At 63.7% G+C, this 13,419-nt stretch overlaps 1 protein-coding gene across 1 annotated transcript; it reads right to left on the bottom strand.

The window, feature by feature from the left end:
- Nucleotides 1-2,359: 2,359 nt before the first annotated feature.
- Nucleotides 2,360-13,102, bottom strand: KLF16 (Kruppel like factor 16). Its single transcript, XM_032466075.1, has 2 exons — nucleotides 12,414-13,102; nucleotides 2,360-4,655 (listed from the first exon to the last, which is right to left on the bottom strand). Exons 1-2 carry the CDS (start codon nucleotides 12,862-12,864, stop codon nucleotides 4,354-4,356), a joined length of 753 nt encoding a protein of 250 aa, XP_032321966.1. The 5' UTR covers nucleotides 12,865-13,102; the 3' UTR covers nucleotides 2,360-4,353.
- Between the last annotated feature and the right edge of the window lie 317 nt (nucleotides 13,103-13,419).

The raw sequence follows: 13,419 nt of genomic DNA, 5'->3' as shown, positions 1-13,419 counted from the left end.
TGTATACAAAGTTCCTGCCCTAAACCGTATTTTATCCATTCATTAGCTGACGGACATTCAGGTAGTTCCCGCCTTCTGTCTATTGTGAATTGTGCGGTTGTGAACATATGCGTACGTGTATCTGAGTACCAACCACTTTTGCTTCAGTACTAGTTTTTAAAATGATGTAAATTTGTTTGACGCCCATTTTTTTAATTTGGGGAGATGCCACATAAAATTACAATTCCCAGCCTGTCCACCAGCTGGCAATTGCCAAAGATCTCCCTGTGAACAGGGAGTGGTCTGTGCAGGTCACCTGTCCCCTCTCCCAGCCCACCTCTCTTGGAGGTAAGACCTCAGGCCCCTGGCCCCGTGGACATTTGGGCTTGAAACCCCTTACCCCAGGGCGTCCTGATGTCTCTCCTCCACTGCCAACAGGAGGGTGGACGCCTGACCATGCCCTGACGATGGTAGTGAAGTGAAGTGAGGTCACCCCTGAACTTGCATTTAGTAGGTGGTCCATCTATGCTTGCACACCTTGGTCATTTATTCAACATTTACCAAGGACCTACTATGTATGTGCCAGACACAGCAATAGAAACATCAGTGAACAAAGTAACGAACCCCACCCGGGGAGGGGGGCAGTGTTCTAGATGGAGACAAACAACAGGAAACGATCAAATGAGGTATCTCGATACAAGGCGAAAAATACTGTGGGGGGAAGTAGAACAGGGTAGGGGGCTGGGAAAAGGGGTGGTCTACGTAGTCCTGGGGGAAGGTGGGATTTGAGCTGTTTTGAAGAAAGGAATGAGGAAAGCATACAGGGATCTGGGGGAAGGGCACTCCAGGCAGAGGGCAAAATATGTACAAAGGCCGCGGGGCAGGACCGCACCAGGTGTGTGGGAGGAACAGCGAAGAAGCCTGTGTGTTCCAGGTGGGCCATGATGAGGTTGGACCAGGTGGCGGTAGAGCAGGGAGAAGGGGGTGGATTCTGGATATGTTTTGAAGGCAGAACTTAAGGGAGATTTTCAGATGGACTGGATGTGGGTGGTGAGACAAAAAGGGAGTCAAGGGTGAACCCCCCCGAAGATTTTGGCCTGCACACGTGGAAAGATGGAGCTGCCAGTGACTGAAGGGAAGCCGGCCAGGGCAGACTGGGGATGGGGGTAAGAACACCTCAGGTCTGGAGCTGAGGACGAGGCCGGCTGGCAGGGACCAGGGGTGTCCTCAGCACACAAGGGGACCTGCACCTAGTAGGGAGTGGCAGAGGTCCTGGAGGCTGCCTGTCAATGGAGGCCCACGAAGCCGAGGGGAAATCTTGGAGCTATTTCCGGGGCACATGCGAGTGCGTGCAAGAGGGACTTAAGGGAGGGGCTGCACGCGTCGACCCAGAATTCCAGGAACTCTGCCACAAAGGGGCACAGAAGCCTGCCAGAGCTGGAGGGGGGCGGGGTTTAGGGAGCAGTATCTCCAGACTTTCGGGCCAGAATCCAGTAGAATGGGGACATGGGTGAAACAGGAGCAAGAGGAGGGTGCCAGATGGGAGCTATTCTCGAGTTAAGGCGAGGGCCCCGTGCCCAGGTTAGGGCGACCTTGTTGGCCCCAAGGGCAGGCAGGACCCTGGGGAGGGGCTGGCCGGAGCCGGTGGTGCAATACCAGCAGCGACCACCAGGTGGCGGGACCGGTGCGTTCCCGGGCGCAAGAAGCAGGGAAACCCGTGGGGAGGGTCTGCGGTCCCCCCACCGCAGCCCCAGCGGCCTTCCCGGCTCTAGAGACCGCTAGAATCTGGGATGCACTTTTCCTAAGAAGGGGTTCAGGGTCCTCACTAGCTTCTCAATGCTCCCGAGGCCCCTTCCCCTCCTAGCCCCCTTCCTATTGTGAGCTGGTATACAGCCGGACGGCTGGGCACCGGAGCCTTGCGGGGCTCGGATAGCGGGGGTGTGAGGTGGCCAGGCGTCCGGGGACCCTCCGGGGAGAAGCCCTGTGGCACCCGCGAGTGGCCGGAGGAGCGCGGGATCCCCCCCACCGCCGGAAGGGGGCGGACAGTAAACGCCCCCGGGCGCCGTGTCACCGCGCCTCGGTTGCCGGGTAACGGAGCTGGAAGGCGGGCTGGGGGCGCAGCTGCGCGAGGCGTGGGTGACGCCGGACTGTGGCGCGCGCTGCTGCTGCCCCCTCCCTGGGCTTTAGGGCTGGGAGGCGTTATTTTGCGTCCCAGACAGCGGGGCCTTGCCAAAACCTGCAACAGGTCCCCGGATTCATTGGCCCCCTGCCTCAGTTTCCCCAGGAGAAGGCTGAGGACCACATCGGCAAGGGGGACAGAGGGGCTCAGAGGGCCCACCGGCTTGGATCCGCGAGAGGAAAAACCACACAGGCTCTGGAATCGGGTTTAAAAAAGGCTTGTTTAATTAATTAAATACAAGGATGAGGCCAGGTAGGGCAGGGGGTCACCCTGAAGCACAAGTCCCTTGGGGCCATGCACCCCCCTCCTTGAGAGGCCCCAGCTAAATGGCTGAACTAGGTCCCAGTGACCACCAGTCCCTCCAGGCCCCTGGACACTGGAGAGGAGCCAGGGACAAGTTCTCAGTTGGGCCCTTAGACTGCAGTCCACCTCCTGCAGACAGGCACCGGCCAGGGCTGGGACAATCAAGAGGGCAGACACAAAGGGAAAAAAGGCCCTGGCTGGCCCCCTGCACCCCATCCTTATCCCCAAACTAAGGCATCTCACCACCGGCCCACTGAAGGACAGATGGGCCAGCCCAGCTCCCAAAGAGCTTCTCTGCCTCCCTCCCCAGAACCCCAGGAAGCCGTCCCTGGATCCTGCCAGGGCCGGTCCGGGTCCGAGCCAGTGCCATCCAAGCCCCCCAGCTCCCAGGTGGGAGAGTGCAAGGTTCTAGAACAAATGGGGATACCACAGACCTCCTGCAGCCAGAGGCCGGAGGGGTGGGGCATGGAGTAGGCCCTCCCAGGGTCTCAGACAGGGAGCCTGGGTCCCTTCCTGTTCCAGGGTGAGGTCGTCTTCAGTCCCTCTGTACAAAACGGCATTTACCCTTCCCCATCCTAAGTTCAGATCAGAGACCCTTCCCCCACACCCACAACCCCTGAGGACAACAGACCACCCACTGGGGCCCAGGTCAAGGAAGGGATTGGCGCCTGAAAAAATATTCTACCCGGTCCAAAAAAACTGAGCTATCCCAGGGGGTTCGGGGATCAGCCCTCCTGCTTCCGGCCCGTGTGGACAGGACCTCGACCACCGGTCCAGGGGCCCTGCTGCACGGGGGTCATGTGGGGGAGAAGGGCCCCGGCGCGATGGAGCCAGGGTTCCCGGCCTCCTTACCCCCACCTGGAAGAGGGGAAGGGGTGCACCTCGCCCAATGGCTGTCGTGGTCCCAAGTCCCAAATCAGAGGGAATGATTGTCACGTGGTACTGCACAAGGCCGAAGTCGGGGGCTCTGCCCCTGCACGGGGGGCCGCTGTGGCGCCAGCTCCCCCCAGTCTCTCACTCATACACTCGCACACCCACCCAGAGTGGGGCAGTAGAGCCCCCCACCAGCAGAGACAGAGGAAAATAAATAAACCTGCATTCATTCCCATCTCCTAATATCCCCCCAAGTGAATCAAATTGCTCTTTGGAAGAACCCCTGTTCTGCCCCTCCCCTCTCAGAAGCAAAACCAGGACCTCTATGGAAACCCTACCGCCTCCCCCCTTCCACACTCACCCCCCTTCCCCCGCGCGGCTGAGAAGCTGCGTGGCCCCTCCCAGGGGCAGTGGGGCAGAACCTATGGACACCTGAGATTGAGTACCCGAATGGGGGCGGCCAGGCCGCACCCGTTTCCCTGAACGTCTCCAATGGCTTTCTGTGGGGGTGAGGGGTTCCAGGGGGCAGGCGGGACAGGAGAAAGCCCACAGGAACCCCCTGGTTCACCTATGGCCCATTCCACACTTCATCCCAACCCAGAGAGAGAGACTGGGAGGACCAAGTCTGAACACTGGTTAGGGGGTGTCTTTCCTGGGCTACCTCCCCCCAAGGCCCACACCTCCCCCAAAGGAAGGAGGTGGCGAAGGGGGGAGGGGAATGCCTTCTGGCCACCACCCACCTGGGGTCACTGGTGAAAGGCTGGGAAGAGTTCTCGATCATGGCTATATACAGACACGGCCGCTACCCCTCCCGAGAGCAACCTCCAAGGCCCTGATGACCTGGTCCAGTCTCAGACCCCCTCCTTGTTTTCTTGAGAGAGGCAGGGACATCTTGGGGGCCCTCGGGGGGGTACACTGGAAGGGGCGGGGCTGGCGGTCAGTCCGAGCCCCGCCCCCGGACAGCAGGCATGTTGCTGGTGCTCCAGGCCCAGGCCCAGCGGGGCGGTGGGACCAGGGCTCTACAGGCCAGCGGGGGCCGGGCTGGGCACCGGGCTGGGTGCAGGGCTGCCCGCCAGGCTGCAGGGCAGCGAGTCGCTGGGAGAGGTGCTGCGGGCGCCTGGGCGCCGGAGCAGCTCCGGGCGGAAGCCGGGGTGGCGGCGCGCGTGCTTGGTCAGGTGGTCACTGCGGGTGAAGCGCTTGGAGCAGAGCGGGCAGGGGAAGCGCTTCTCGCCCGTGTGCGTCCGATGGTGGCGGGCCAGCTCGTCGGAGCGCGCGAACTTCTTGTCGCAGCCTGGCCAGTCGCAGGCAAAGGGGCGCTCACCTGTGCGGAGGAGGCAGAGAACAGACAGACAGCCATCAGTGTAGGGAGAGACAGGGACATCTCATCAGATCCCAAAGGGTCCCGGTCATTTGTCTCAAAGGCCCCTACACCTCGTTACAGAAACCAAATTCTGGGTGTGAATTTAAACGTGTAAATGGGGAAAGAAAACGACCCCAACTCATTTTGTGAAGCCCTGTGAATATTCTCCCCTTCCATTTCCTACAACTGATCGTAATTACAGACTGGTAGCAGCTTCCGTGGGTTAAAAGAACTTACAGAGACCGAGTTCTACCAGGTCCGCCTCCCGCCCCACCCCCAGGACGGCGCCACCTCAATGACCTGTATCTCCTACGGTACTGGCCACACACGTGCCCGCTCCGAACGAAAGCACGCTGAGTTTTCGGAGAGATTTCTTAGGCAAAAGGTATCCTGCTGTCCCCACCCCTGCGAAACTCCCTTCTACCCTTCTGTGGGGCATTCTGGAGCCTCCTGGGTGCTCATGACCCCAGTGAACCCCCTCCCTTACTGGAAATGACCACTCGGGGGCGCAGGCAGGAGCATCGTCTGGGCAGTTTCCCGTGCCTGATCCCACCGCTGACCCTCGTGGCCCCCCTTTGAGCAGAGGGTCAGGTGAAGGGACACCTCCACCCCCACGCCGGGCCGGGCTCCCAGGGTGGAGAAGGACGCAAGGCATGGCGGGTACACCCCCCGGTCAGGGTGCGGGAAGGGGCGGTGCCGGACTCGCCCCGCCCCCGCGGAACAGAAGGCGAGGGGAGGGGCGGGCCACCACCCAGCCACTTCCTCCGCAGACCCCTCCCACCGCCAGGCCGGCCTCGCCCATCCTGCCCCCGCGGCCGCCATCCTGGGCCGTCTGTCCCCACCCGCCCGTCCCGTGGGGGTCTCTGCCCCAGAACAGTGCCGCCCAAACCCTCATCTAACCCAGCTGCACGCCGGGTACAGCATGTGTTGTCAACGTCTCCCCAGGCGACCGGGGGGCACCCCCGCCATGCCCCAGGCCCAGGGGCCGCGAGCAGCCCAGATTTTGCACCCTTCCGGACCCGGCGCCGGGTACCTAGGACCCTGGAATCCCCTGGCGTTGTTTTGCCCAGAGGTTTTGAAGGGTGTGTGGAGGGGGTGTGAATAGAATGTAGACACGTGGGCAGGGACGCCCAGCCGTCTGGGCGACGCCCCTCGTGGCAGTGCATGGAGCCCAGTGGAGGAAGGGGGGCGGCCAGATAGGGAGCCAGTGGGGTCAGGGTGGTACCTCATAAATTACACACTGGGAGGCCACACCGTGTACTGGGGACTGCAGTGACCTGGGCTGACCCTGCCTCAGGGAACACTGCCACTGGCGGGGGGAGGTGGGGATTGCAGACCTGACCAGGGGCCAGGGGCAGGGACCTTGGGGACAGACCGGCAGCCGTAAGGGCTGCAGGGCGGGGAGGGAGGAGGTGTCAGTAATAACACCTGCAGAGGAGCACCAGTGGACTTCAGAGGGGCTTCTGCCATCGCCAGCTACCCAGGACAGAGCTGGACTAAAGCCTCCCCTCCCCCATCCCTTCCTCCTGGCCGCACACATACCCCCAGCGTGGCAGAAGAGAGGGCTCAAAGCGCAGCGGGCCCTCAGAAGGCGGCTTGTGGGCCGCCTGTGGGCTATGCTCACAACTGAGGGAGGGCAGGCCCCAGGAGACTGGGAACCCAGGTGTGCTGGTGCCACCTCTGGGGGAGATCACAGGCCACAACTGTGTTGCTGGGGGGAGAGCGACTGTCCTCAAGACTACAGGTGGCTGTCCCTGTAGTCCCCTCGGGCTGTCCCCTCCCCACCCCATGCCCCCCTAGAACAATCCAGAAAGCAGAGCCTGCAACTGGGTGAGGGGTCCCAGTGGGGGCATCCTCAAAAGAATCACAGGGCTCAAAAGAGCCCCGGAAGGGAGCCCTACCCCACCCTACTTGGATCCGACAGCTCCTGAGAGCTCAAGTCTGGAGGAGGGGAGTCCAGTTACGGGGACGAGGCTGCTGGCTTTAAACCAGACCCAGGGCCTGAGGGCGAGACGCCTCTTGGAGGGGCACGCAGTCCTGTCGCCATCTTGCAGGGCGCAGGCGGGGGAGAAGCTGAAAGGGGGACGGCATCCCGCCGCTGGTGCGCCCCGCAGTTGGCTCACTTCCCCATTTAGGGCAGCCGGGAGGTCCCGCCTCCCACCGTCCCCTCCCCTCCCCTCCCCTCCCCTCCCCTCCCCTCGGCCCCGCAGCTCTACTTTGCAACCAGCAGGTTGCCAGAGCGGAGCCAGTGCCCGCAAGGGCTGGACGCCTGCAGCCGCTGGGAACACAGCTGCCGCACGTAGCTCGGCGGGCGGCAGGGACATCCGCAGCCCCAGACGGCCCGGCTCACGTGGTCCGGCTCCCGCCGGGCCGGGGTCGCCTCCCGGGCTGGACGCCTGCCAGCCCCGCCCCACACCCCGTTGCTGGGTAGCGCACGTGCACACGTGAGTGGCAGGTACCAGGGCGCACAGGCCTCCTGCCCCCACAAGGTTAAGCGAATGCCTGCAAGATACCAGGCCCTGCCACCCTCTCACAGTCCACTGGCCGGGATGGGGTGTGGGAGGGTGGGGGTAACTTTCGGAGGCTTAGACCCGGCACGCCCAGGTGCGGCCCCTAGTCAGGCTACCAGGCTGGACGGAGCGCTTAAGGAGGGTGTGGTGGGCGGGGCTTCAGTGGACTTGACCCTCTGACTTAGGCTGGGCCTGGAGGTGAGCTCAGGACAGCCAGAAAATGGACGCCAGGAGACCAGGCAGAGGTGAGCCTGGAGGTGGTACCGTGCACCAGGCCTGGCTCAGCCTGCTGGGCCTTCATGTGGGAGAATGCACCACCTCCCTAGACTGGGGGTTGCAGTTGGGGCCAAAGATCAGATGTGATCTCCTAAGATCACCCCTAACCTAAGGAGTGGGGAGGGAGGAATGGCCTGCAGCCAAGCCTTGCACAAATGCCCAGCTACCAGGTGGGCAGCACAAGGGGCAGGGTCTAGGTACGGGAGCACCCCAGGAGAGCTGGGGGAAGGCTGGGCTGCATGTGGCAGATGCGGGTGGGGACGGCAGGGGGCTCCCCAAAGAAGATGGGCCTGAGCAGGCTGCAAAGAACTCCAAAGACAGTACAGAAACGCAGCCAAGAAAAGATGGAAAATTGATGGTGAGGTCCCAAGGGCAGGGCAGGGCAGGGGGTCCCCCTGTGACCAGCCATCCTGATGGCTTTACAAGGACCAGCCTGTGGGAGGTTTGTCTGCTCTGTGATCTTAAATACCCCCTAGTCATTGCTACCCCCTAAACCCAAGACTTACAACCTAGCTCCCTCCCAGTCCTTACTCCTCCTGTAGGTTTTCCATTTCAACCCCTCTACTGTTGCCACCAAAAGCTTTGGCAGACGTCTCCACAGCCCTCACCTCCCCGCGTGGTACCTGGCAGCAAACCCGATCAGTACCCCCTTCAAAATATCTCCAGCTCACATCCCCCTAGCTCCAGGTCCCAGCTCAGGCCTGGACAGGTAGGGTAGCCCAGCAACTCGTGCCTGGGCCGCCCCGTCTGTGTCCTGCTCCCGAGCTGCCCCCCGGGGCTGAGGGTCAAAGCTGAAGTCTTTTCCTTGGCCTTGACTTCCCTGCAGAGCCAGCTCCTTACCCTGCTGGTATACGGCTCCCCCTCCCCCGCACCCGGCCACAGACCCTGCTCTAGACCTTCCTATCCGGGCACGCGGCCTCTCCTGGGTGTGATGTACCCAGCTCGACCACAAAGCTGAGGGCCCAGGCCTGGCCTGCGGGGTGCTGAGTGCACCCGTTGGGGAGGCTACCGGCCCCCGGGAGGGAACGCAGGTCGTGGCTCGAAGCCGCTAGCTAGCTAGCCTGCTGGTACGTCATCGGGTTTACAACCTACCCCCCCCCCACAGGTGGGAGCTAGGGCTTCCCCGTTTATTTAAAAAGCAGGCCACCGGCCGCCCCACCACTCCTCCCTCCCGGAGAACCCAAGCTGCCCTGGCTTACTTCCCCACCCAGACCACATCCTCCGCAAGGACGGCGCCGGGGGTGAGGGGCGCACAGCTTTCACAGGCCCCCCGAGCATGTGTGTTCCTCCAGAGACTGGCTATTCTAGAAACAGGACTGAGGGAGGGCAGGCTCCGCGCCCCCCTGAGGCCAGCTCCTCAAGCTGGTATCATTTGCCACCTCCAGGGCCATCTGGGCCACCTTTATCAGGGAGCCTGGGAGGGGGCTGGTTATCACCCCCTACAATGTTAGGGCACTGCCCCCCACCTCCAGCTGGGGCTCAGGCGCTGCACCCCACTGCTGGAGGAGGGGGTTAGGTGGGGAGGCAGTCCTGGCCTGGCACTGGCCCACTCTGGCCCCCCAGATAAGCCACCAGTCTCCAGAGCCCCACCTGGCCTCAGGGGAGCTCACAGCTCTGCCTGGGGTGGGGGGCGGGGTCTGTTCACTCAGACAGCCCTGGGGGTGCAGGGGCGACTTCCCCTCTAGGCCTCAGTTTCCCCATCTGCCCTCCTCCTAGGAGGCCTGTTCAGCAGAGAACTACCACTACCACCAGCCGCCCCCTTGGGCTGCCCAATCAGCAAACAGGGGTCACCCTCACCCCCTCCTGTCCCTAGGTCCTGGGGCTTCTCCCACCCAATTCGGGGACTGGCCCACCTCTCTCCCTCCCACACAGGGCTCCCCCTCCAACCCCTCTCCTGGACCCTAATCCCTTCCTCATAAACGGATTTTCCTCTGCAAAGCTGGGCCTGCCTCCCCGCCCACCCCTACCCTGCCCTTGGGATTAAATAGAACAGACACCTACTCGGCCCCCTCCCCACCTCATATGACAGCCTGGTCCTCCAAATCCACACCCCGAGGCCCTGTCCCCACCCCCTGCAGCCAGGGTGCTGTCCCCTCTCCCAGGACACACCCTTCCCTGTTCCACCTGACACCATGGTGTAAGCTGAGATGCCTCTTCCTCCAGGAAGCCTTTTCCTCCATCCCGCTACTGTCACCACCCCCTGCAATATTCTGGGAGTCCCAGGGGACAGGGACTCGGTCATCCCCAAAGTGCCTCCCACACAGTAAACGGTTAGGCAAGGTTTTACAGGGCATCTCAACTGACAGTGATCCCACGACTCTCCAGGGGGCACTACGTGATGTCTGAGGACATCTGTCATTGTCACAACTGGGGGTGCTCCTGGCATTGGGTGGGAGTCAGGGAGGCTGCTCAACACCCCACAGTGGTCAGGAGGCCCCACACCAAGAATGACCCAGCCTCAAAGTCTAGGGGGAGACCCTAGACTAGCAGCTCCACCTCCAGATCTGAGCTTCTTCAGGGAGGAGGCCTGAGCCCCCTAGAAGGTGCTGGGCACTGGGGGCTTTGGGGCGGGGGAACAGTCCGGAGATGAAGGAGGTTGGGAGAGCAAGTAGACAGCCAGCCTCTCCTCCACCCCCGCCCCACCTCCCTCCCTCTCCCTCTCGGTATCCAAGGCAACCGCGTCAACATCTCCTGCAGCTTCCAAGTCTTTCCCGGCCCCACGCTGGAGGCAGGAGAGCTCATTCTGGGCCAGGGGCTGTGGGCCAGACACAGGGGACTAGAAGACAGCCCGCCCTGCTCTGCTGCAGCTGGGTGGCCCTGTGAAGAGACCCCATTGCCCCTCCTGGCCTCCCGACACCAACCTCTGTGCCAAATGGAGCAGGGATGATGGGGGACCACACTCAGCCTGGCTCCTGCTGTACCTGTTTGCTCATCTGTAAAATGGGGCCAGGCCAGGATGGGAGTTCGGGTAGAAGTATGTGTGACAGAACTCCCTACCCAAAGGCCCTCAGGGGACAATGGCTCAGCAGACAGCTAGCATCTAATTAAGACACCTCTTCAGATCTGTCCCCAGGCCTGCCCCCAGCAGTGGGCAACACTACTTTAACCTTGAGAGGCCCAAGCCAACCTTGGCTTCCCCACCCCCAAAACGGGCATGAGAGCAGCTGCCCCCACTCCTGGGGGTTGGAAAAACCAAAAGATCTTGCCACTGACCCTGGGCAGGGCTTGGTGATCCTCGGGGACAGAGAGATGCTGAATTAGCAAGCATTAAGCATGAAAGCGCCCCAAACCCTCCAGAAACAGCACCAAGGGCGCCTGGGTCCAGGACTCCCACTCCCAGGAGCAGCCACATGCCCCCCAGGGCCCGGCATCGTTATTATCAAGGGGGCTTCGGGACAGCACATCCAAAACCATAGGTCTCTTGGGGGGCAAGGCATCAGGGCATGGCGCCCTGCCCTCCCCCAGTCATCACTGGGACACCCCAACTCAGCCCCTGGGCCTCAGTTTCCCATAGAAACAGACAGTAACACTGACATCTATGTTCAGGGAGTTCTTTCTCTCTCAAGGACTTAGGGGGTCAGCCAACACTGCCTGGGGGCCTGCGAAAGTTCTGAAGGACCCCAGGATACCCTGGGGAGGTGTCCTTTGGGAGCCATAGAGGCAAGTGGCTTCACTGGCCCCAAGAAGTTGGACAGAGTGTGAAAAACCCCAAAACAAAGCACAGCACTGCGGGGTCCAAACCGCTCTCAGGGGTCAGACCACCCGTGTCTCCGCCACACCACCAGGGTCAACTCTTCTTTTCCCCCACCCTCTCCCCCTGTTCCGACAGCAGGAGCAGGTCCACGGAGCCACGCTGAGACGCCCTGTTGCCCAATGTGACCCCTCAGGGGAAAGCGGCCGCTGGGCCCTTTATACAGAGAAAAAAACCCTGAGAGTAGGTCGTGGGCTACAAAGTAGCAGAACCACAAAGTCCAAGTGTCAGCCCACCCTCCTCCCCTGGCCTCTCAACCAAGGCCCACCCTCTCCTGCCCTATCCCCACTCCAAGAGAGAATTCCCAGGACTCACGGGGGGACCCCATGAGGAAAACGAGGGAGGACCCACAGGAGGAAAAAGAGGCGGTGACAGTGAGAGGGCGGCCGGCGCTCCCTGCTTCCAGGCTCCCCTGGCGCCCCCACCCCCACCCCCGGCTGAGATGAGACGCAACCGTGTCGCCGAACCGCTCCCCCAGCTTTCCTGTCTCCCGCTGCAGGTTGAGGGGAGCAGCACGCAGGGAAAGACGGTGAGAGCGTGACACCCTCAGGGGTTCCCCTCCTCTCCAGACTCAGGCTCTAACCCGCACTCCCAACCCCGCCCTCCGCCTTATTAAAATACAGAAAAAGAGGGGGAAAACGTGCAGGGCACCCCCACAAGCTGGCCCCACACCAGGCGCTCCGCTGCCTTCTCGGGTGAATCCTTGCGGCCACCTCGGAGGCGGCTCTGCGGTTCCTCCTGCCTTTCTACACACAGATCAGGAAACTAAACCAAGGGAAGACCAAAACCTCAAAGCTGCACGCTTCAAACACGGTGCCCACCACCCAGGTCCGAAACCGATAGAAAAGAAGGGAAATGAGGCCGAGGGGGAAGGGAACTGCCCAGGAGCCCCATCCCGCACGCGGATCCTGCACGCGGATCCCGCACGCGGACCCCACCGCGCTCCGGGCCCCTGTTGCTGCCTCCGCGCCCGCCATCCATCCGCTCGCCACCCGACCGCGTGGCCGCCACGCCCCCCGCGCGCGCCCCACCCACCAAGGCCCCGCCCTCCCGGCCGGCGCGGCGGCAGCCCGGGCGCGCCCCCCTCCCCGCCCCCGAAGCGCCACGCAGTTTCGGGGTCCCAGCGGGGGAGGGGGCGCGGGAGGCCTCCCCCGCGCGAGCCAGGCGCGTGGTCGGACTCACCTGTGTGCGTCCGCAGGTGCGACTTGAGGTGGGAGGATTTGTAGTACGCCTTGGCGCAGCCTGGGAAGGGACAGCGGTGACTCTTGGCGGCGGCGGGCGCGGCGCCGGGGGCGCGGCTGGAGGACGGGGACGAGGCGGCCGAAGAAGAGGAGGCAGGCGAGGCGCCCCCCGGAGCGGCGCCGGGCCCTCCACGCAGGTCGGCCAGGATGCTGGCGGCCAGCAGGTGGGGCGCGGCGGCGCCGGAGCCCAGGCCCGGGACGGCGGGGGCCGCCGGTGGCGGCCCCGGGGGCCCGGGCGGGGCGGCCTCGCGCGCGCGCGCGCCACATCCAGCGCCGGCGGCCGGGCCCGCGCCCTCGGGGCCCGGCCGCCCGCGGTGCACCACGGCGCCCGAAGAGATGGCCATGAGCACGTCGGCGGCGAAGTAATCCACACACGCCACGGCTGCCGACATGCCAGGCAGGGGCACGCGGCGCAGGCCGAGCGGGCGGAGCAGAGGCGGCGGGAGAAGCGCCCGTCCGGCCGGCGGCGGCTGCTAGAGTGCGGGAGGAGGGGAGGAGGAGGAGGAGGAGCCTGCGCGCCGCCGCCGCCGCCGCCGCCCGCGCTCGCCCGCCCCGCCCCGCCTGACGCGCCCTGACGCACCGGAGCCCCGGGGGTGGCCGCGGCCCGCCCCCCCGGAGACTCCCCCTCGGGCGCGCGGCCACGCCCCCCGCCGCGCGCCCTCCACCAACCCCTGCCCTCCCGCCGCGCCCTGCCGGGTTCCCTATCCCTTTCCCAAGGAGCCGCCCCGCCTGGCGCGCCCACTCTGGTCCCAGAGCACGCCCCCGCCTCCTTCCCGGAGCGCGCCTCTTTGCGGGGTGCCAGGCCGGAGAGCCCACCTCACTGGCGCGCCCCTCCCCCTGCAACTTGGCTCCCGGTCCCTTTCTTGCAGCACCCTCTCTTCACGCCATGAAGCCCCGCCCCGCCCCGGTAGCGCCCCGCCCCCGGAGCTCGCCCCGCCCCATCCCGA

The sequence above is a fragment of the Camelus ferus genome, chromosome 22 (assembly GCF_009834535.1).
Source record: "Camelus ferus isolate YT-003-E chromosome 22, BCGSAC_Cfer_1.0, whole genome shotgun sequence".
NCBI classification, from domain to species: Eukaryota; Metazoa; Chordata; class Mammalia; order Artiodactyla; family Camelidae; genus Camelus; species Camelus ferus.
The sequence above is the reverse complement of the archived record's forward strand: the minus strand, read 5'-3'. Positions and strand labels throughout refer to the sequence as shown.